Source organism: Mytilus californianus, unplaced genomic scaffold (assembly GCF_021869535.1).
Source record: "Mytilus californianus isolate M0D057914Y unplaced genomic scaffold, xbMytCali1.0.p SCAF_5, whole genome shotgun sequence".
In the NCBI taxonomy this organism is placed as follows: Eukaryota; Metazoa; Mollusca; class Bivalvia; order Mytilida; family Mytilidae; genus Mytilus; species Mytilus californianus.
Window position 1 is genome coordinate 98,373,033 of NW_026262701.1, and position 24,249 is coordinate 98,397,281.

A 24,249-nucleotide genomic window follows, 5' to 3' on the forward strand; every position below is an offset into this window, starting at 1 on the left:
CCCGTCGTGTTGTTTATGTTATTACAAATCCGGTAAATAGTCTAATTCAGTAGGTCACATTCGTGAAAAGGGAAGGGTATTGTAGTTACAACATAAGGAACATATCCGATATCATCTGTGAAACGGTTATTCCATAACGGTCAACCAACTCGTGATGGCGTCCGTAAAATTTACGAAGGGATGATTTCAACTTCACCATTTGGAACTCTTGGTTTAATAGCTTCCTTGTGAGCAACAATCCTCTATCAAGGAAATCATGATAGGAAATACAAGCCCGGAAATATCGTATCAATTGGGAGATATATACTCCGTATGCAGGCGCTGCTGGAATGTTGCTACATAGAAATGGAAAGTTCACAATTGGGAAGCTGAAATCATCTCTTTTGTCGTAAAGTTTTGTTTTCAACCGACCCTCATTGTCAATTTCTAGATGTAAGTCAAGATATGAGGCAGACTTAACTGTATCTGTAGAATCCTTTATCTCTAGTTCGATGGGATAGATTCGTTCAACATAGTCACCAAATTTTCTATTAAAGTTATCTATATAGCGGAACGTAAAGTTAAAGGATATTGCTAACTTCTTATCTTTCTTCCTAAGAAGTTCCTGTATGAAGTCAGCCTCATAATAATAAAGAAACAAGTCGGCAAGAAGAGGGGCACAATTGGTTCCCATTGGAATTCCGACAGTCTGTTGAAAAACATGTCCTCCAAACGTAACAAATATGTTGTCAATCAAGAAATCAAGCATCTTGATAATGTCAGTTTCAGAGAATTTTTTGTTTGAATCAGAGTGATTCTTTACAAAGTAGGATATATCCCTCCCCAAGACAAGATACTTGTATCTACGTTCGCCATTCTTTTTAATGAAACAAAGTAATACCAACTCTTTCAATTTGTCTTTTAGTTTGGAATGGGGAATACTTGTGTAAAGTGTAGAAAAGTCAAATGTTTTAATACTATTGCAAGATGAGAGAGTCTTAGATTGTATGTACTCTAAAAGATCTTTGGAATTTTTTTGTATCCACATCTGATTCAAGCCACCTCTATAATAGGCAGTTTCACAATACCTTTGGAGCCCAGTTTTGATTGCTGCAAGACAGTTTTGTGGATATCCCTTTTCAGGTTGTTATGTATGACCTAATTCTAGAAATCTCAATCAATTTCTAAGGTACTACTTTAACGGGTATAACCAATAATAATTTTCATCCTTCATGAAATTTCAATTTCTAGCATTTGCAGAATTATATCTGAGTAGGCTAGCATTTATTGATATCTTTTCAGAACTGATAAAGCTAGAAATAAAACAATCTTTTCTTTTTTTTTTATATTTTTATTTATGCTTCACAAATCACATTTTGTACCAACAATATCCTTTTTTTCTTAACCAAATGACAATGTCATTTGTGTAATTTTTTCACAACAGAAACATTTCTGGTTGATAAAATATAACTGATCTGATAAATGAATTTCTAATTTCTCATAATCTATTAAGGGGAGATAACCAAACAAGTTCCACAGTAAAAAAAAGAAAATGCATTCATTTGATTGTAACTCTTTTAAATAATCAACCAATACATCTTTAAAGTAGAAGTACATTGAAAAAGAAGCCTACTTTCTTATATGCACTTTTCATACCTTAATTTTTCCCTGATACATTCAATAGTAAAATTCAAAGTGGGCATAGTGATAAAAACTTTTTCTTTTAAATCATTTAAAAAATATCATTTTATAATCAAATAATCTTCAAGTAAAAATATAAAACTAAAAATATTAATAAAAAATAGTTTCTAGTTATATTGGACGGAGTTGATGTCTATAAAAATAAAAAACCTTATATTATGATTTATTCTTGAAAAATATGACCTTTAACACTGAATTAAGTGTAAACAAACATTTAAATAATTGAAAATGAGTGTGTAAACAAATTAAACTGGATATTTTCTGTTTGCTTTCTTTTCAGTAAACTTAATTCGATTAAGAATTCAAAAAGCCCTTCAGTACAAACAATCTATACTTCTGATATACTGGTAAATAGCTGCTTACTAATTTGAATAATAACTATTCATAATATTACTAATACAACTAAAACATACAACAATAAACAATGATATCACAGTTTGGCAAATTGCTGTAAAATGCAATATGATTAATATTTTCTAATTCACATAATAAATAATAGCTAATATATACATATTCATGAGATGCTTTTCACTTGACAGTTGTAGCACAAGACTACATTTGATTTGCAAAAAAAACCCCTCTTTTTACTCATATTTTAATCCATGCTATTCTCTTCACTAAAATATCATAACACGAGATAATTTTAACAATTGTACATCCAAATTTCCTGTTTGAATAGCTGTTCAAAAGTACTGGTGAGGAGTGTACACAGCCAAGTTGTCTAATGGTTACTTCAAGCGACTGGCTATTTCTCACTTATCATTGACAATCATACAATATATTTGTCTGTTTTTTATTGTCTAATTGTTCTATTTTTAGAATGTGCCATCAATTTGCATCTCTTTCTCCACAGCTTCTAAAGCTGACAGGCATTGGACAGTGACATTCAGTGAGCCTATTTCCTCCTTTTCATTGTTAGCATCAAATACTGAAAATATAAAGTAAGATGTCTCATTTATAGTTGTTTGCATAGCCTCCAGTGGCTGATGTTGTACAATTTAGCTATAATATAAAGTATTACCAAAAATGTATGTTTCCATGACATTTTTTTTTCGTTTATACAATTCATAAAGACAAGAGTGCACACTGAAACGTTTCGCCTACGTAACTGATTATGATTGAATTTAATGTTGAAAGTCTTTAAAGTCAAAGTCTTAATGCAGGTATATCAGAAACTTAACAATAACAATGATCCATGAAAGTCATATAAACCCTGTCAGGAAGACAAGTACACCTTACAATGATCCATGAAAGTCATATAAACCCTGTCAGGAAGACAAGTACACCTTACAATCATCCATGAAAGTCATATAAACCCTGTCAGGAAGACAAGTACACCTTACAATGATCCATGAAAATCATATAAACCCTGTCAGGAAGACAAGTACACCTTACAATGATCCATGAAAGTCATATAAACCCTGTCAGGAAGACAAGTACACCTTAAAATCATCCATGAAAGTCATATAAACCCTGTCAGGAAGACAAGTACACCTTACAATGATCCATGAAAATCATATAAACCCTGTCAGGAAGACAAGTACACCTTACAATCATCCATGAAAATCATATAAACTCTGTCGGGAAGACAAGTACACCTTACAATCATCCATGAAAATCATATAAACCCTGTCAGGAAGACAAGTACACCTTACAATCATCCATGAAAGTCATATAAACCCTGTTTGGAAGACAAGTACACCTTACCATCATCCATGAAAGCCATATAAACCCTGTTAGGAAGACAAGTACACCTAACAATGATCCATGAAAATCATATAAACCCTGTCAGGAAGACAAGTACACCTTACAATCATCCATGAAAGTCATATAAACCCTGTCAGGAAGACAAGTACACCTTAAAATCATCCATGAAAGTCATATAAACCCTGTCAGGAAGACAAGTACACCTTACAATCATCCATGAAAGTCATATTAACCCTGTCAGGAAGACAAGTACACCTTACAATGATCCATGAAAGTCATATAAACCCTGTCAGGAAGACAAGTACACCTTACAATGATCCATGAAAGTCATATAAACCCTGTCAGGAAGACAAGTACACCTAACAATGATCCATGACAGTCATATAAACCCTGTCAGGAAGACAAGTACACCTAACAATGATCCATGAAAGTCATATAAACCCTGTCAGGAAGACAAGTACACCTAACAATGATCCATGACAGTCATATATATAAGTACACCTTACAACCATTATATGTACTAAATATAGTTTAACTGTTGCTGATAGGAATTTAGAAAAGACCTAATCACAAAATCTTTAGGTGTGTGACCAATGACCAATGAACATGAAGTCAAGGTTAGAAAAACACCATCAGGCGACATGTACACCTTACAATCATTCTGTGCACCCAACATAGTTATACTGTTAGGAATTATAACTGAGAAACAGACCTAATAACCAAAATTTCCTCATGGCACATTAACTGTGCTTATTCTTTTTCATCTTTCACATTTAATACTGAGTACATAACTAGACAAATAGTATGTTGCTGGAATATCCAGATCTATGTCCAGTGTTCTCCCTAGAAATTTCGGATAGCATCACATTTGGCGTAAATAGAAAAGTTTTTTTTTCCAATGTCATTTGTCGTGTCGCGACAAAGCTGTCCTTTCTTTTTTTTTCTATATGTCTATATTAAGAATAAAATTGAAACAAATTGTAAGTTCTTTATACTTTAATAATAATAATTATAAACACATGGTCACAGGGCTCAGAATACTTCAGAATCATAGGTAGAGGTGAATTCTCTTTTTGAAACTGATAGGCAGAAGTGGTGAGATTCAAAAGAGAAGTGCTTGTTTGCTCACGGCGCTACAATGTTTGGTTTTTAAAATAATATAAAGGGCCATATCCTATTCATTTAATTATTCTTTATATTGTTCAATTCATACCTGAAAATACAATTAAAGTAGCAAATGTTTCAGTTTATGTTTTAAAGGGAAACTTCGCAAAAAAATGAAAAATTCATATTATGTTCATTATGTATAAAAAAGCACAAATTCATAGATATTAAAGTTTTATTCTGCAAGTTAAGAGATCAACATCGATTTTAAATTTAGAGTATCAATTCTCCGCATGCGGCCATTTTGACATCCTCCCCGAATATTGACCACGATATATCTATAAACCACAAAGGACCAAAACAAGCAGTAACCTAACGTAGCCGTAATTGAGTGTCGATATCTTGTCAAGCGTACGGTTGTTTTATCCGACAAGGAAAGCATAAACAGTTTCCCAGGTCACAAAAAAGATTATGATAGACATGGTTGTGCAACCTCTCCTAACTAACTTGATACGGAAAATGTAATTTTATATATATTATTTTTTAAATAACTAGTACTAATAGTATGGTCTGTCGTTTTGAAACTGTTTTGTTTACGAAGTATTTAAAACAAGAAATTGAAATTAGTTAAAAAGTCAAAGTTATAAATAAGTGTTCCGTGTAAAATTGTTTTTGAAAATCTAGTTTGTTCATAATTGTTTTATCAGAGACATGTGTATATATGTCTCTGGTTTTATGTAATAAACTTTTTAAAATAAATTCGGACCTTCCCTTATCTGATCACCAGAATGGCTAAAGGAATTGTTCCCAGAGGTATTGTGAGGTGACACGTACAGGTATTCAAACGATTTCCTGTCGGGCTTTAAAACTGTTATTACACAATTACATAAAACAAGTTCGTGCATCACTTCTTTTCTGGGGGTATTGATCAGTGTACACGGCCGATAACATGTAACTTCCATTTTGAATCTATCAGGTGTAATATACAACTTTGTATAGCGTATCCGATAGTGATATACTAGTCATTGCTAAACTCATACGCTTGTTTATAAATAAAATTTGTGGTGTAAAGAATGATATTTATGAAAATTTAAATAATTAAAAAGAAAAAAGATTTGATGAAATAAAAATCTATTTACACATTTTCCAAGGGTAAATTGGGGAAAATGTAAGTATATACTCGTTGTCAATAATTATGGACATTTTGAAACATACAAATATTGATTTAACAAAATGTGCGGCACTTGTCGATCATTGGTTTATACGCCTAGATGGAAGGTTTAATACGGAACTATGGATAGTCGCAATATAGAACTAATATCATACAAGTATATTGAATATACGAGAGAAACATCCAGAACCAATCTGATTTAAATACAGGTCGATATCTAACTTGCTTTGGTTCATCGAAGCTATAGACATAGTAAAATCACAGATTTATATTTCGATAAGATTATTTCGAACAGTTTAAGAAATTCGTCATCATCACATTTTCCTGGTCCGACATGCATGTTATATATATATGCCACTGGACGTGCACTAATGATCCCCAAAAGCCTATTTGAAGAAATAAAGAAACTTCACTCCGGATAGACTGATGGCAGTTGTGTTAACGTCTGGTCAGCTAGAGGGTTGATTTATTTATTTAGTTAGCTTGTAGGGGATTTAACCACTCTTAATATTGCACTTATGCATTAGATATTAAATGACAGTACCGGTAATATAAGAGAAAATATAAATACGAAAAGTCGCATATCTGATAGAAAAGGAATCACCATGAACTATAGGATTGTACGTACGATTGTCATTCTAAATCGCATAACGGACAGTCATTTAAATGCATGCATGTACGCTGTGATAAAAAGGGGTGTCGCAGTTGCAAAGTATTCATCATAAATCTATTTCAAGTTTATTATTTCCTGTTATTTTTATAAGTTAACGCAGAGACATGTATACACTAGATCTCTATTTAACGACAAGCAACTATATAAATATCTGAATCTGATGTGACTTACCGTTCATCTCTTTCTTTTTTCTCATTTTATTTTTATTTTTGCAGGAATATACACATTGTAAGATATACTGTTCCTCGATTTGGGGGTGGGGGGGTGGGGGGGGGGGGGGGGGGTGGGGGGGGGGGGGGGGGGGGTGGGGGTGGGGGTGGTCTGAGGTCATGTCTATCTATTTATGATTAACTTTGACATTTCCGGTTATAACAGAGCTACTTGTATACTACCTGAATGTGGTTAGGTGACGTCCCATGAGGTCTTACGTATACATGTTCATATTTATAATGGTTTCTGATATAACAATTAGGTTTTATAACATTCACACTTCTGCATGTTCTGTATACCAAATTCGTATCTTTTTTCAGACCGAATGAGGATGTGAATATTTTCCAGGATCAAATTCATTTCGGGATTTTTTTTATTTCTTTGTATTAAATCTCAGAAATTTACAGAATATACTGCTTGCCCGCTTTAGGAGTTTTCTTGTCAGTTTAAACAGACGTATATATGTCTCTGGTTTAGAGTGGGTTTATGAATGAATGATAAGTCTTACAAAGGTACATTGAAAATTGATTTCAACGTTCTGTCTCCATTTAAAAAAGGAAAGTTGACGTTAGATTGATTCTGTTAATTTTTTTAAACATCTTTGGTCAAATAGCTTAAGAATTATATAAATACGTTGTCATTCCTGATTAGGTAAATGAAGATCGCTTTGGACGACAAAACCATATTTTTGTAACTGATAATTTTCTCTGCACATTTAAATATTCAAGGTTACCGATGATAATTTAAAATAGTACTGTTTTGATTTATACGCTCGTTTTCGTGGGCCATTTATAATATTTATATAATTATTTTATTAAAAGTGATTCAGAATTTCGATGTTACAACAAAATACTCACCTATTTATTTAAAAACTGAGCAAATGCAAAATGTTAAAAATATATATATATAACGGCGATTAAGGTATTTTGCCACCATATTCCTCCCTTTATAATTAAAAAAAATCTGTCTCATACCTGCAACGGTGAACCCTTGAGGACAAACACCACTCTAGTGAAGATCAAAGGATTAAAATTACATAATGCTAATCTTTTAATTACCGTGAATTTAACCACGCCTTTACCAGGTGGTGTCAGCATAATACACATGCATTGTATTTACACAGTACTAGACTGAAGCAAGGATTTGTATAGTAAGACAAATCCTCGACTGAAGCAGAGACATATATACACATGTGTATATATGTCTCTGACTGAAGTAATAGGGGAGAATAAAAACGTGAATTTCTATTAAACTATCAGTTATATGTGTTGTTCAAAATATCCGTCGAAAAAAAAATCATAAAAAAATTCTATTGTATGATTTGCTTTTATTGCTATAATCATATCAGAAATCCTTAAAATATAAATCGTAAATTTTAATTTAAAAAAATGCACGGCTGATCACTTTTCTTTCTGAATTGTTAGTTGGTTAATAGCTACACCAAAAGTCGTTGATGCGCTTTAAATCGCATTATTAGATGATTAACGAACAAGACTTTAAATGAGATTAATCCACTCCCGGCATGCAAAAAGACTTAAACTACGTCACATAAGTCAGGAAGTTTGAATAAATAGAATTAATAATTCCCAATTTTCTTCTTTATTAGTTTTCATATCCAGATAAAACTTGGTGAATATGTTTTTAATGGTATTATGAACATAATAAGATGATAGGTAAAAAATCGCGAATTTTCCCTTTAAATATTCATTTATAGTTACACAATTATATTTTTTCTCTTGTCAGTAGCTACCAACTGAATATCTAGTACAAAAAAGAACTTTTTTTTATATCAAAAAGGAAAAGAAAGTATCATATATCAATAATAAAATGCTCCGCAGGGCGCAGCTTGATACGACCGCAGAGGTCGAACCCTGAACAGTTGGGGCAAGTATGGACACAACATTCAAGCTTGATACAGCTCTGAATTTGGATTGTGATTAAATATTTGACACAGCATAGGTTTCTGACACAGAATGAATGTGGTCTAAGAACTTAAAAATTTTAAATTGGACATTCACCTATTATGGTCCAATATCCAAAATCTAAATACATGGTTAGATTCAGCATATCAAAGAACCCCAAGAATTCAATTTTTGATGAAATCAAACAAAGTTTAATTTTGGACCCTTTTGACCTCAATGTGGACAAAGTTAATAACGGGGTTCAAAAATCAAAAATCTAAATACTTGGTTAGATTCAGCATATCAAAGAACCCCATATATTCAATTTTTGTTTAAATCAAACAAAGTTTAATTTTGGACCCCGATTTGGACCAACTTGAATACTGGGCCCATAATCAAAAATCTAAATACATGTTTAGATTCAGCATATCAAAGAACCCTAAAAATTCAATTTTTGTTAAAATCAAACTAAGTTTAATTTTGGACCCTTTGGACCTTAATGTAGACCAATTTGAAAACGGAACCAAAAATTAAGAATCTAAATACACGGTTAGATTCGGCATATCAAAGAACCCCAATAATTCAATTTTTGATGAAATCAAACAAAGTTAAATTTTGGACCCTTTGGACCTTAATGTGGACCAATTTAATAACGGGGCCCAAAATCCAAAAACTTAATACACGGTTAGATTCAGCATATTAAAGAACCCCAAGAATTCAAGAATAAAACCCCATTGAAATTGATCAAGAAATAAGCAATTTATACGTAGTATCTTCTTTTGCACAATACTGTGCAATTGAATATTTCTTGCTATTGCACAATACTGTACAATTGACAATTTCTTGCTATTGCGCAATATTGTGCTATTGGATATTTCTTGCTATTGCGCAATACTGTGCAATTGAAGATTTCTTGCTATTGTGCAATACTGTGCAATTGAAAATTTCTTGCTATTGCACAATACTTATTATATAATAATTTACACATCCTGTTTGGTGTGCATCTCCTACCATATCATTATTATTTGCTTTTAAATATAAATCAGAAATAACCAACTTAAAATGGAAAATTTTAAAAGAAAAAAAAAATGAAAAAAAGAAAAAAAAAAAGAAAAAAAAAAAAATCCCCCCCCCCCAAATTTTTTGAACCCCTTATGATTCATCACCCCCAAACTCAATCCCAGCCTTCCCTTTGTGGTATGGTACCTTGCAGTACAATTTCAGAGAGATCCATACACTTGAACACAAGTTATTGTCTGGAAACTAGAAAATATGCTTATTTTTGGCCCCTTTTTGGCCCCCAATTCCTAAACGTTTCGAGCAATTACCCCCAAACTCAATTCCAGCTTTCCCTTTGTGATATGGAACCTTGTAGTACAATTTCAGAAATATCCAAACACTTACACACAAGTTATTGTCATGAAACTAGAAAAATGCTTGTTTTTTGCCCCTTTTTTGGCCCCTAATTCCTAAAATTTTGAGGCAATTACCCCCAAAATCAATTACAGCCTTCCTTTTGTGATATGGAACCTTGTGGTACAATGTCAGAGAGATTCATACACTTACACACAAGTTATTGTCTGGAAGTTACAAAAATGCTGATTTTGGCCCCTTTTTGGCCCCCAATTCCTTAACTGTTGGTACCATAACCCCCAAAATCAATCCCAACCTTCCTTTCGTGGTATTGAACCTTATGGTAAAATTTCATGGAGATCCTTTCACTTAAACTAAAGTTAGAGTGCGAAAACCAATGTGTCTTCGGACGACGCCGGACAACGACGACACCAACGTCATACCAATATACGACGAAAATTTTTTTAATTTTTGCGGTCGTATAAAAATTCAATTAAAAGACTATTCTGTGTATCATGTTTATGACATTCATTGTTTCCTGGGACTCAACGTATTATCCGTAGTTTGTTCAAATATTTCAATAGTGGTCGAAGAAAAATTAAGGAAATAAAAAATGTTTGACAAGCGATTTGGAAAGGAATATGATGCTTTTAATGCAATAAATGGATGAAATATTAACTAAAGGCAATTTTCATCATGATCTAATGAAGTAACTTATTTTGCCGAAAATCAGAATGTTTATATGTACGCTCTCGAGTAACAAGTACCGGAAGTGAAAGAAAATACTTCATAAAAAGTTGTTAGTTTGAAATAACATATGACCAATCTGTAAATTAAATGCTTTCACCTCTTTTCTAAAGAAATAAATCATTTATGTCTTTGAATTTCTTTACTTAGAAATGAAAAATTGCTGTTTCCTAGACTTTGCGTAATTGTACAACTTGGTTTGGTCAGCCATTTTGTCAACATCTAGGTACCCTGCGTAGTTTTTCTTCTCTTAGGAGACGGTTTTGCCATGATGGCAACGTATATTTCGAATTGTTTATGGTTTCCATTTTCCCGAAGTCCAATTTATTTACATATTGGCTTGGATCACACTTGGACCATGTGTTATTAGTCATGTAATAAGTGTCAGCTTGGTGTATTCATATCCAAACAGTCATCAAACAGTTATCACCCAAAGGGCAATTAACACCTATTTAATCAATCTTAATTGCCTATATTGTCCGACTTGAAAGGATTACAATTAAAGGTGATATAATTTTTATGATCATAAGTGGTAATTAGATGAAAGTTCAAAAACTAGGACAACGATCAATTTTGCGGTAATGTATAGAGACAAGAATCTTCAAAATAATTATGGCGTCACAGAAAAAAAAATGTCGCTGTGCTGCAACGTTTAAAGAGATTGGGGAAGATCACTGATGTTATTTTTCATACATGAGTTATCCCAGGCAAATGAACTGTACTTACTTGGAATATCAAGGTCTATGACATCTTTATGGTTAATGAGTATATCTCGGACACTGACAAATGCAATACCAATATCTTCACATTCACCCTCATCATCATCATCTGGGGGCTCACTAACAACGGTGAAACGAATCCTGAAAAATAAAAATTAGTACTTTATCTATTATTTGAGGCTCACTGAAACATGAGAAACAGTTCCTGAAATATATTCAATTAAAGTTACCATTTGGAGGCAAATTAACTAACAACAAAGAAACAGATTCTGTTAATATAAGTGTATCATTTTACCATCTTGTCACTAAAACTGTAAAACAGATTCTTAAAAAATATGTGTAAATAAAAGCATTATCTAGCTATTATCTAACAACTTTGAAGTGTTTAAAATGTACAGAAGTACTCATGTCAGTACATTGAAGTTATTATGTCACTAAGAACAGACCTTTGTGTAAACATCAGGCCTTTCAGTCATAAAACAGTACTCAGTACTTGGAATACAAATTTTGTGCTTGAAACACAAAATCCAGTATTTTGATTGGTTGATTTCTGAATCTGAGTACAATTTTCATACTCGAATGTTTTATGACTGTAAACCCTGGTAGGGAATGATATGAAAAATTACTTCCAGTACCTTCCCTAAATGTTTGCCCACATAGCTGTTAAGTAAATGTTCTAATGATGGACACATATGGAGTGCTGAACTGATATGACTGTTATAGCTAGATTGACCAAGACTGAGGGGGCAAGGCCAAATAATCTCCATGAAAACGAGGTGTCCAAATGCTTATATAACTACATATCAAGTTGAAACAGTATATAGGGTACAAACCTGCCACCATCAGGGTCATCAGGTAACAACATTCCAGCTAGGTATTGTCTCTTAGGGTAATTCTTAGCCATGTCTACATGGAATGCTGCAAAACAAAATAAAATGTATAAAATCAACAGGGTCATTAAATACCAAGGTCCTAGTTTAGTACTCTATATTAATTCTTTTCAATTAATGTCAAGTATGGAAAGCTATACAAGGTGCCATAATTCTTAAACGCAATGCTTCTTTTTTCATACAAAATGCCATATTTTTTTCACAAATTCATCATTATATGTGGAGCTCCTTTAAATTTTCAATGCATATTATGTACAACTTTCAACAAAACAACCCCCTTTGTAGTATGAAGTCACTTTTATGTTATTTACAACAAAAACCATTTTCAGATTAGCAAAAATTATAAGATGCATAATTCAAGCCGGTACTAAAAACTCTAAAACTTGTAAAATGTAAAATTTATAAAATTCTAAAGGGAGCTTACATCAATACATACAAACAATTCACCAAAGTTTCATCAGAATTGCTGAAAGCATTTTTGAAATTTGTCCGAAAACTGGAAAATCCCCGCTTTTTTTATGAATAAAACCCTGTAACTCGGAAACGTAAAATCTAAAATTTATAAAAATTGAAAGGGAGCTCATGTCAATAGATATATACAATTCACCACAATTTCTTGCAAGTTGGTGAAAGCATTCTTGACTTATTGTCCGAAAACTGGAAAATCCCCCTTTTTTCAATGTATAAAACCCCATAACTCGGAAACGTAAAATCTAAATTTGATAAAAAACGAAAGGGAGCTCACATCAATAGATATAAACAATTCACCAAAGTTTTATGAAAATTGGTTAAAGTATTTTTGAGTTAATGTCCGACATGTTGACGACGGACAGAGGTATACCATAATACGTCCCGTAAATGGGCGTATAAAAAGGGTTGCATATAATGTATGTCTGTTTAGTTTTTGTAGTCTTTTTTTCAGGTCTAAAATATGACAAAGCTGAAACCAGGTGAAATTAGGAGGAAAAATTTTTTGTAGCATAATCCTGTTTATTAGTTTTGATAAAAAGAATTTGCAAATTTTAAATTCAGAGACTTAACTACAAATAACATTAGTTTTGAGCTGCTTGACCTAATTATACTTGCAAAACAATCGCCTTTACTTAGTGGCATCAAATGTGACCTGTTATGATGCTAAAAAAATATCTGAAGACATTTTCTTTTCTTCAATTGCAGACAAAATAAATAATTGGTTAATACTTACTTTTGCTGAAGTTAAAAGTGATCTGTTGTTCTGCCTTTGGTTTAGGTAGAGAAAATGGAGTTTCTAGTTCATCAGCCTTGATTCCAAGGAAGTTGTATGAGACAAACAGCTGTCGTATACTCTCGTTATCTAGTACAGCTGCACCAGTAGATAGCACTAAGTGGGTTATGGTCACTGTTACAAGATTACTCTGAAATTTAAATATTTGTGTATTGAAGTAAGATAACATTTCATTTTTCATCAACTGTCATTCCTTATATTTCAGAAATAAAAGTTCAATTTTAGGCCAAGCGGAATAATTAAATAATGTTTAGATAGAATATGGGAACCATGTCATATAATAATGTAGCAGGTATATAACATAATCTAACAAAAGGTTTGTGTTTTTATGTGTGTATATGTATAAGTTCTGATTCATAAGATATATGTAATTTGTCTTTATTTATAAGTGTGTTTCATATGTTCAACATTGAAGAAAAAACTTTCAAACTCTCATTTTCTGACCTAACTAGAAGTATGAACAACTATAAAGTCCTAAATACCAGAGTCAAACAGATTTTTTTTTCTGGTTCTTGTGTTTGTGTCTGTATGTTGACTTACAGGTTTATTACTTTCTTTATATTTTTTCTTTGCAGTGGGAGAAGCTACAACCATAACACCCTCACTGTCAGACTCTACAGGGGGTCTGTCTGATTCCGACTCTTCCTCTATAGGTGGAGGTAGAGATCTGAGGGTTCCTCCATCAGAGGGTGTGGCAATTGGTGTTATATCTTCTGATATTTCCTCAGTGATCTCATCCTCATCTGGATCAGCAAACATTGTGTCAGACATCTTTGTTCCTTCCTACAATATCATGAGTTAAATCAAATGAAAGATTTAATGAAGACCATGGCAGAAATATTCAGGTTGAGATAACTCTTGAGATTAATTATTTAATACTTCCAACAAATTTTGAAATCTGCATCTTTTTTCCTACTTTTCCTCCCTTTCTATAATTAGAAATGATTGACAAGCAAGTATGAGTTTTTTTTATTGTAAAAAGTTTTTTCACATTTCCACATCTTAGCATATTTTTTATCTTTAATTCTTTAACTTTGATTGAAGATCTTAGAATTATCTGTTCTAAATATATTGCTTTATAGTAATTTTTCTTGTGGGTAAAGGATGTTTTTTTTTTTTTTGTGGGACATTTATGCATATTACTCTTTCATACATTTTTGATTGTAAAAGGATGGAATCAATTCTTGCAATTTGAGAAAAAAGCAACTTTCTTCTTGTTGTATGAAATTGCTTCTTTCCTCTCTAAAATTCCTTTTTTTAAAGACCTTTGGAAAAACTGATTTATCTAAATCTTACCATTGAAGTGAGTGAGGCCTTTCCTTCATCTACAAAAAAAGAGATGCTTTGAAACTACAAATAAATTTCTTTTCAATGGATAGCATAAAGACAGATGTATCAATACTATCATGACCTGCTTCAATAAAAAGTTATTTGATTTTATCAATGAAATGGATTGTGTTATCAAATATTCTAAGAAAAGGTTAGTTGATGGAAGCTTTTGAAGAAAAAAACAATACAATGATAATTAAATGCACCAAGAATGAATGATTATCTTAAACTGGTACAAGAAATACAAATTATGACAGTGATCGTCAATATAGCTTTAATAAATTACAAAAGGACTATTCCTTCAATAACGTTAATCAATTTATCATTTTCAAAAACACAAACTAGCAAATAAATTTCAGTAAAAACAATGCATTTGTTCTGATGTTAATGATTTTATCAAAATAGACATAGGGGTAAATGACTCAAATGATTAAATTATGTAATACTTTCCATATATATCAGGTCTGATGTTATTTAAAAACTTCAAAATGAAAAAAATGAAAAATTGAAATGGGTCATAGTCAAGTTATTTCTGTCAGATTGAAACGTAATCCCTAAAGTAAAATTATTTTATGGATAAAACAAGTTAACCTGAGATATTGATCAGTTATGATATCCTTGCTATATGTTTTCAGAAAATAGGAAGTTGATGAGTAATGGATGTGAAAACACATCACACTGTGAAGCATGCTAACAATAATGTTGATACCAAATTTCAGTGTGCTCAGATTCATAGTTCCTGAGAATGTTGTGATGAAAATTGCATACATGGTAATTATGTGTAATACTATATAAGTATTTGAAGCTTATGAGCAATAAATGAGAAATTGCATCACACTGTATAGCATGTTCACATGAAGCCTGATAACATATTTCAGTAAGGTCTGAGATATAGTTCCTAAGAAAAACGCAATGAAAATATCATACATGGCCATTTTGTGTAAGAATTATTAGTATTTGGAAAACAGGATGTAGATGAGCTATTAATGTATCACATTGTTCTGATATGTAATTTCCAAAAAAATGCTTCAAACATGGCCATTACATGTAAGAATAGTAAAACTGGAATATGATGAGAAGAATACATGTAAAATGCATCACACAGTGTAGCATGTTCATTTGAAGCCTCATAACAAATTTCAGGAAGCTTTAATTTGCAGTTACCTTGAGAATGCAATAAATTTCATTAATAGCCATTATGTGTAATAATATTTAAGTATTCAGAAAACAGGGAGTGGATGAGTAATCAATCTTAAACTGCATCACACAGTTTAGCATGCAGAAACTCTGATTTGCAGTTCCTCAGCAAATGTGACCATAATTCTACGGGACAGTCAGACATAAATAAGTAAACTCTCCTTCCTTTTTGAGATGGGGTTTATATTATATTGTTAAACTATTACATACACAAACTGTAAACTAACCTTATACCAAATACTAAAGGCCTATCTATAAATTAACCACGAAATTAGATTAAGGTAAGGTGACCCATGCCATTCAGACATGTGCACTAAAATATAATTATTCCACATGCCAAGTATAGGGTGACTAATTATTTATAGTAACTGAGAAACTGACCTTATCACAAAATAATATACCATTAATAAAGAAGAACCAGATAAATCCCTCATTTAAGTGTTCAAAAAGTTGGATGTTTTTTGTTGTTGACTTCAATGAAAATTTCTCAAATCAGCAGTGACTTTCATGATATGACAAATATAATAACAAATGTATCAAATGATTTCACAACAGTTCATCTTAAAAATTCCAAGTTTATAATGTGTTTTCACATGCATACTGATATTTAGTTAATATAATGCTAATATGCTTATTTTGATGCGATTATGCTTAATAAAGACATAGCTCATGAGCAAGCAATTTATTAACAAAAAAATACTTTCACTAGACATGCAATTCAAATCACAAATTCTAATTTCATCCAAATAAAAGATTCTGACTTTGATTAATCAGTATACTTAGAATAATCATAGAGATTTAATCAAATTGGAGTCAATTACATGACTAACTGATTGATTGCTTAATATTTAGTGGCAAAGGTCAATAAAACAATTTCATGGATCAAAAAAATTTGATTAGTACTACCAAATTTTTAAAATGTTCCAATAAAACATGCAGGAAACTATACAATATTCCATACCAGATGATAACTATTTGAAGTAACTTATATCTATATACTATAATGCATAACAAAGGGACACAAATTTCCATGGAACAGTGCAACCCTTACCTCTTGTTGAAATTTAGATAAATATATTACCAATCAATACTAATCTTTTCTGTTTATCAATCATCCTGTCAATTTTTTGGGCCAAAGAAAAAAAATATTGTGTTTCCAGTACCAATGTTTTTTTTTATCATTATTTCACCATCTGTTATAGATCTTCCAGAACAGAATCTGCTGAGATACACTGTACAATTTTCCTTTCAATAAATGTCCCAACTTTTGGTTTACTTCAAAACATTGTGTTTGGTCTATTTCGTTTAATGCCACTTGATTTATAGAATTAATTATTTTTTTTCTGAATAATCATCAACAGGAAAAGCACCCAAAGTTCAAACTGAATCCCTTAGATTTTGATATGTATATTCCATACTTCTACTCAAGTTCAGTTCATATAAAAAAATTAATTTGACTGAATGACCCTATACATTCAGAGGTTTGAGACTGGAAATACAACACATTTTTTCTTGGCCTCATTTGTAATATTTCTTTGATAAAAAGATTTTTAAAATTTTAAAACAATAGCAATCTATTCAAATAATATGAGACAAACAATATATTAAATAATTTCTTCCAAATAATATTGTAAGAGTTGCAGACGACACCTAGCACCAATCTCATTCACACCAAGCCTGTTACCTAATCTCTTCCTGGATTTGGGAACTGGTTTAGTTCCCCTTTTTGTACCTGAATGATTAATGATAAGGGTACAGTTTAAAATCATCACACTGAATAAGAATTGGATTAGTTTCTCCCTTTCGTACCTAAATAATTCATGATATGCTTAAAACTGCACAACAAATGATAAGTTTTTTCCCAAATGATAAATGACAAGGTTAATATTTAGGATGACCACATACTGATTTAGAAAATTATTTAGTTCTGTTTTTTTTTTCACTTAAATTCTAAATATTAAAAATAAGTACAAAAATTGATTTCATTGCGATAATCCGCCAAACACTCTTCAAAGTTTTCTAACAGTCAAAACCAATGCATTATTTCAGACAAAAATCTTTAAACGAATGTGTACTTGTATTAGACCAGAAACACGTAAATACAAGAAAGCAGTACATGAGGCTTTATTGAATTTCTGTCTAATATTCAATCCCATATAAATTATATAAATTTTCAAACATATATATATACTAGAAAATAGGCCTGCTACATTCAAAGTTCCTAGGCAAATATTGCAATAGTATTAATTTCTAAGTTGTACTCATTTATGCTATTTTAGCAGTAAATATAAATCCATGGAAACAGTAAACTCAAAAGCCTGTATTCATAAAAGAAAATATAACCCTGAAACTTAAAAACTTAATACTTGCAACAGAAAAAAAACAAAACTGCATAAGATAATATTTTAACAGCATATTAAAAAATAAAAGTTTGATACCAGCTTTATTTACACATAACATATTTGTAGCAACAAAAAGGGGCCAAACAGTTAACCTTTTGGAATTATACACAATGAAACCACACAGGTTAATGAAATCAAATAATGATTATAATGAGTAAATGATAACTTTAAAAATAATGAAACCACACATGTTAATGAAATCAAATAGTGATTAATATGAGTTAATGATGACAAAATGATACCAGATTTATCTCCCTTGTCAGTATTAGACTTATTTCCCTTTAGAGGAGCTTTGGGAGGAAGAGATGATGTTTTAGATTTTTCTGAAGCTAAAATATAAATATTATGATCAATATATGTTGGGATTAAAAATGAATTGACAAAAATATAATTTAAAGAAAAACATATGCTAAATTCAGTTATTTTATGATGAATAAATTCCATGTTGTATGTAATATGTCATTTGGACTCTGGTGGAGTGTTGTCTCGTGGGCAATTATACCACATCTTATTATTTTTATGCATGAAAATATTACTAACCTGAAAACATATTCCCACTTCCTTATCACTGATCTAGTGTAAAATTGCAATAGTATAATGCTCTATCTCTCCCTTTCTTTATATGATGATGAAAATGTGAAGGGAGTAAACTCTTTGAAAAAGTTATTAATATCATAAGCACACCATTACCTTGCAAATTATCTCCCTTTGAAGTTGTGTTTGTTTCACCTGTACATGATTAATGACAATGATAATGAATGGAAGATGAATGACCATATAAAAGTTAACATAAATAAAATACATTTTATGTACACATATTTTCTTTTTGGTATTTAAAGTAATAAACCACTGATGACTATTATTATGATATATTCTATTCTTACTTTACAAAAATGAGGTACATTTGCTTAATTCCATTAAATGGACTTGTGAATATTTATGCAAAGATTTGTTGTATTATAATAAAACAATTATGTTAAGTCAGCACTCACACTAAATGCAAACAGCTGAAAAGATGGTCAAATGTTATACATAAAAAAAGTTTAAAGTGATAAGCGCTGTGTTTCCATTATCAGTGAATATTAAATGTATTAATTTTTTTTAGTTATAAAAAAAAAGAAAGAAGAAGAATTAGGATACATTGAGGAATGTTTTTTTTATTCAAGAGACAATGTGTAAATAGTACAGGGTATAGAAATCAGAACTGGTTAGCAAAGAACAGCCAGAACTAAATAGAGAATGAAATAGAATTAGGTTCAGTGTGGGGATCTTCTGTGCAGTGACAACAAATAAACACAGTGCAGGAAAGCTACCTGGTTCTGAAACTTGTTCAGGTGTATGTGGCTCAGAAACTTGCACAGGTGTGTGTGGTGGACTTGCTGATTTTTTACTTCGTGGAGTGGCTGATTTTGAACTACGAGGGGTGTAAACTTCTTCAACTAATAAATCAAATGATAATGAACATGAAAATTTATAAAATAATGGCAATAAAAAATTGTAGATTATTTTTTTCTTATTATGAATATAAAATTATCAATATATATAAATCCCAGGACTTTTTCTATGTGTAATAGTTAATGTTATAGTTCCTTGATATAACTATGTTCTCTTCATTGGACAATCCTAAAAATAATTTTTCATGTTGTCTTCATCTGTACCTTATAAACATGCACAATTTTTGAATGAGTTAAAACACGAACCAGATCTTTTGGAAATGAAATGACTAACTTGGATGGTAAATATATATATAAATCTTCTGAAAGCACTGCCTTGATCTGTTGTTCAATATGACAAACACTTTAGGTCAAATGTCAGTGGAATGTCATATCAGTCATTCCTTAGAGAATTGACTTTCTATGTGACCCTGACATTGAAGGACAAATGCCAAGGTTATTACTATACATCAATGTTGATCATACCTTGTTCTTCTGATGTTCTTCGAGACCCTGATCTTGTTGAAGGACGTGGACTATCATCTGGTGCTGTGGAATTAAGTGGCAACATTCTTAGTGCAAAGTTATTCATGTTAGGATGAAATAGTGTGAAATTTTTCTGTTTTGGTGTATTTGTGTCTAGATACTATTGGAATTCTATCCCCTCTTTCAAGATCTAAGATACTCATTACTACATTACAATAAGTTTCAGTGTTCAGGACTTTAAAATTTGATTATTTTGTATTTCCAGATTCTGATAATGTAAACACAGTCATGACTAGTTTATCAGCATGTAATTTTCCTGTGTTATTTTTTTTTTTTAAACCACCTGTGCACAAACAGCAATTTTTAAATTATTCTGCAGAATAGTGATTGCTTAGGTAAATAGTTAATGTGTATCTCACACAACTTCTGTGTATTTATATTAAGTAGAACATTAACAAACACACATTACAGCAAAATTCAGTTAGACCAATTTCAGACAGTGGTCATCAATTTATGATATGCAATAAAAGGATGATCTTATATCACTTCAATTTAATACCAAAAATATGTTGCAATATACAAATGTTTTTTTTTGGTAAAAAGATACAAGAATACTAAAAAATTCGTAAGGGTTCCGCGGAACCCAGTGTCTCGCCTACTTTTGCTGTTAATCGCAGGCTCAACAAAATGAGGGAAAAAATTAATAAAAATATTCCTCTCTATACTATCTTTTGATTGTAAGTAGCTTCTGTCCAAGTTTGTTAAAAATCCAGGATAGTTTATGAATCTAATAAATGTTTTAAAAACTTAAACTGCAGACTGTATGTAATGTTAACCCGAAGAAAAACTAAGTCCATTTATAAGTAAAATACGGAAAAAATGGAACAAGATACTAGCTTTTAATCATAAACAAGCTACTGTCCAAGTTTGGTACAAATCCAGGATAGTTTAAGAAAGTTGTTAAAATTTAAAAAAACTTTAACCACAAGGTGAATGTAATGTTTCCTGGTAGAAAAACTAAGTCCATTTATAAGTAAAATACGGAAAAAATGGATTTTTTTTTTTACAAAATTTACTTTTGAATATTATCTTATGATCATAAACAAGCTTCTTTCCAAGTTTGGTAGAAATCCAGGATAATTTAAGAAAGTTATTAAAATTTCAAAAACTTTAACCACAGAGTGAATGTAATGTTTTCTGGTAGAAAAACTAAGTCCATTTATAAGTAAAATACGGAAAAAATGGATTTTTTTTTTTACAAAATTTACTTTTGAATATTATCTTATGATCATAAACAAGCTTCTGTCCAAGTTTGGTAAAAATCCAGGATAATTTAAGAAAGTTATTTAAATTTCAAAAACTTTAACCACAGAGTGAATGTAATGTTTTCTGGTAGAAAAACTAAGTCCATTTATAAGTAAAATACGGAAAAAATGGATTTTTTTTTTTACAAAATTTACTTTTGAATATTATCTTATGATCATAAACAAGCTTCTGTCCAAGTTTGGTAAAAATCCAGGATAGTTTAAGAAAGTTATTAAAATTTCAAAAACTTTAACCACAGAGTGAATATTTGTGGACGCCGCCAACGACAACGACGACGCCGACGGAATGTAGGATCGCTATGTCTCGCTTTTTCGACAAAAGTCGAAGGCTCGACAAAAACCATTGTATATATAGACATAATAATTGACATCATTATTTTGTTATTTTAAAAGAGTTTTCATAAGTGAGGTAGCTTAAACTTAAACATGCACAATCTGAATGGAAAAACAATTCTAAATTAACTTGTACTAAAAAAATACTGAGCTCATAACCAAGCAATATATTTTGTTTATATGTAAAGCATATTCACACTATAACCTTCTACCATTAAAAACACATTAAATCAGCACTATACCATGATGAAAACATTAACATCCAACACTATACCAACCTGGAAGTGTTTCTGATTGGATAGTATCAGACATGCTCGGTAGCATGCTAGAGACTGCATCTGATACAGCAGCGTTAACAGTTGGTTGTTCTGCTGAGTCCTCCAAACGTCTGGAAACCTTTTTCTGTTTAAAATATTTCTAATATCAACATCATGCAAAAAATAATAACTTCAAAATAAAGATGAAATTCTAGTTTATAATATACATTGACAACTCCTTTTGGTTTATACAGGTTAAATATCAACCTGTAAACATTGGTTCAAAATGTAATGGTCATAATCAATGTTTCTGAATTTCAGCTTCTTTTTGAAAAAACACAAAAGTAATAATAAATTAAAACAAAATAAAATAAAATAAACAAAATTTCAATATTGTTACCTTCTATAAACTCATCCCATTTCATAGCAAAGATAGGCCAATCTTTTCCTTTAATCTGAACAAAGTTGTAACAATTATCAAATATTTCTAAGAAAATGGCTTTACATTGATTTCTTTACACTGAACATTTTTAAAGAATGAAGCAGTACACAGACAAATCTAAGAATCTGAATGATGTTATCAATACACAAATGTGCTCTCTGTCTTTACCAATCAGCAATCATTGTCAGTAATTAAACAATCTTAATTGAATGCTTATTATATATTGTCAGGGGATTAAAAACTTTATGAAATTTATGTATTTAAAAGGAGACATCTCTTTCAGTAGCTGAATTTATGCTACAACTTACCCTGGGTTTAGCTGCTGGAGTAATGGGTGTGGCCATCATGTCAGATAGAGCTGCAACACCTTCTTGTTGTTCCTCCTGCCCTGCCATAGGTGTGGAGGTATGAGATGGGGGAGGGAATCTTGCTGCTATCTTACTCCTTTCCTTAGGAGTAGATGGAGGTCGGAGCGTCTCATCTAATGGCGTGTCAACTACCTTCACCGTAGCAATTGGCTCCTGAAAATACAAAGAAAATATTTTGAAGTAGAAACAAATAGGAGTACATTAACATCTAAAAAATTTGATGATGATGATGGATTAGTATTAAATGTCCAGTGGCAAATATCACATGCATATCAGAACATGTTAAAGAAAGATGAAAATATGAACTGCTTTGTGCATCACCGACTTTGTCTTTGCTCTCTTAAATGCTGCTTTCTTGGAGTAGAAGCAGCAAATATGGATATGGATTGACTAGCCTGGGGATCGAAACCCATGACTTCATGCATTTGAAGTGAGCATGCAACCAGGAAACCACTGAGGCGGTTATTTTTTAAAATTTTTTGTTTGAATAAAGGGCTGTCAGATGCAGAATGTTCTGTGTAGACATCTTTAAAGGGCCCTTCTATCATGTGATACTCACCTCTTTCTGAGGAAGGCCACCTTTAGGAGGTAGATAGGTCTCTTGGAATCGGACATCAACCTCCATAGTTCCATTGACAGTACCTCTGGGACCTTTCAGTTCAAACACACCCTGTACTCCTTTGTTATGACATAGGGGTAACAAAGGTATCTCAGCAAAGCCAAGATATGATGCCTGTTCTGGGTCAGTATCATCAAACACAAATATTGTCAGTTGCTGAAATGTATAGAGAAGATATCTAAGCAGAGTCAATGTTACCAGTTAAGATTCTTGAGAAACAGTAATATTAAACTAGTTGCTGAAATAAGGCCAAGGCCATATGATGACCTATAATTGCTTACATACACGTCATTTAGATTCTGTTGGATAGGTGTATCATTGGCAATCATACCATATCTATTTATTTTTATATGTCAACTTCTTTCAATCAAACTATGAAAATTCTAGTGTTTTGTATAATAACATCTATTTTTACATAAGGAAACTCTTGTGACCAGGGGCCTTTTATAGCTGACTATGCAGTATGGGTTTTACTCAATGTTGAAGGCCATATAGAGACCTATAGTTGCTAATTTCTGTGTCATTTGGTCTCTTGTGGAGATTTGTCTCATTGACAATCATACCACATCTTTTTATTTTTATATTGTGTTGAGGATGTAGTTCATTCTAATTCTTTAGAAATAACTTCTCTATAAGAAA

General features: G+C 31.5%; 1 protein-coding gene and 1 long non-coding RNA gene across 7 annotated transcripts in view; one reads left to right on the plus strand and one right to left on the minus strand.

Moving 5' to 3' along the window:
- Window positions 1–1,458: 1,458 nt before the first annotated feature.
- LOC127700351 (protein fantom-like) overlaps window positions 1,459–24,249 on the minus strand; it is a 47,299-nt gene continuing 24,508 nt past the window's right edge. Inside the window, exons 27-38 of one of the 6 annotated variants that reach the window (XM_052203778.1) lie at window positions 23,551–23,766; window positions 22,932–23,144; window positions 22,203–22,326; window positions 20,267–20,329; window positions 19,661–19,786; window positions 19,038–19,076; window positions 14,716–14,744; window positions 13,960–14,202; window positions 13,360–13,549; window positions 12,099–12,183; window positions 11,273–11,406; window positions 1,459–2,608 (exon numbers count right to left, since the gene is read on the minus strand). In XM_052203778.1, the coding sequence (XP_052059738.1) occupies window positions 2,496–2,608; window positions 11,273–11,406; window positions 12,099–12,183; window positions 13,360–13,549; window positions 13,960–14,202; window positions 14,716–14,744; window positions 19,038–19,076; window positions 19,661–19,786; window positions 20,267–20,329; window positions 22,203–22,326; window positions 22,932–23,144; window positions 23,551–23,766 (1,575 nt within the window). In that variant the 3' untranslated portion in view covers window positions 1,459–2,495. Of the gene's footprint in view, window positions 2,609–11,272; window positions 11,407–12,098; window positions 12,184–13,359; window positions 13,550–13,959; window positions 14,203–14,715; window positions 14,745–17,629; window positions 17,678–19,037; window positions 19,077–19,660; window positions 19,787–20,266; window positions 20,330–22,202; window positions 22,327–22,931; window positions 23,145–23,550; window positions 23,767–24,249 lie in introns of all 6 variants that reach the window. The other 5 variants (XM_052203780.1, XM_052203779.1, XM_052203782.1 and 2 more) reach the window with 5 other exon arrangements.
- On the plus strand, window positions 14,186–15,522 carry LOC127700380 (uncharacterized). The gene is made up of 2 exons (XR_007981566.1): window positions 14,186–14,264; window positions 15,384–15,522. It is a non-coding gene; the product is annotated as an uncharacterized LOC127700380 (long non-coding RNA).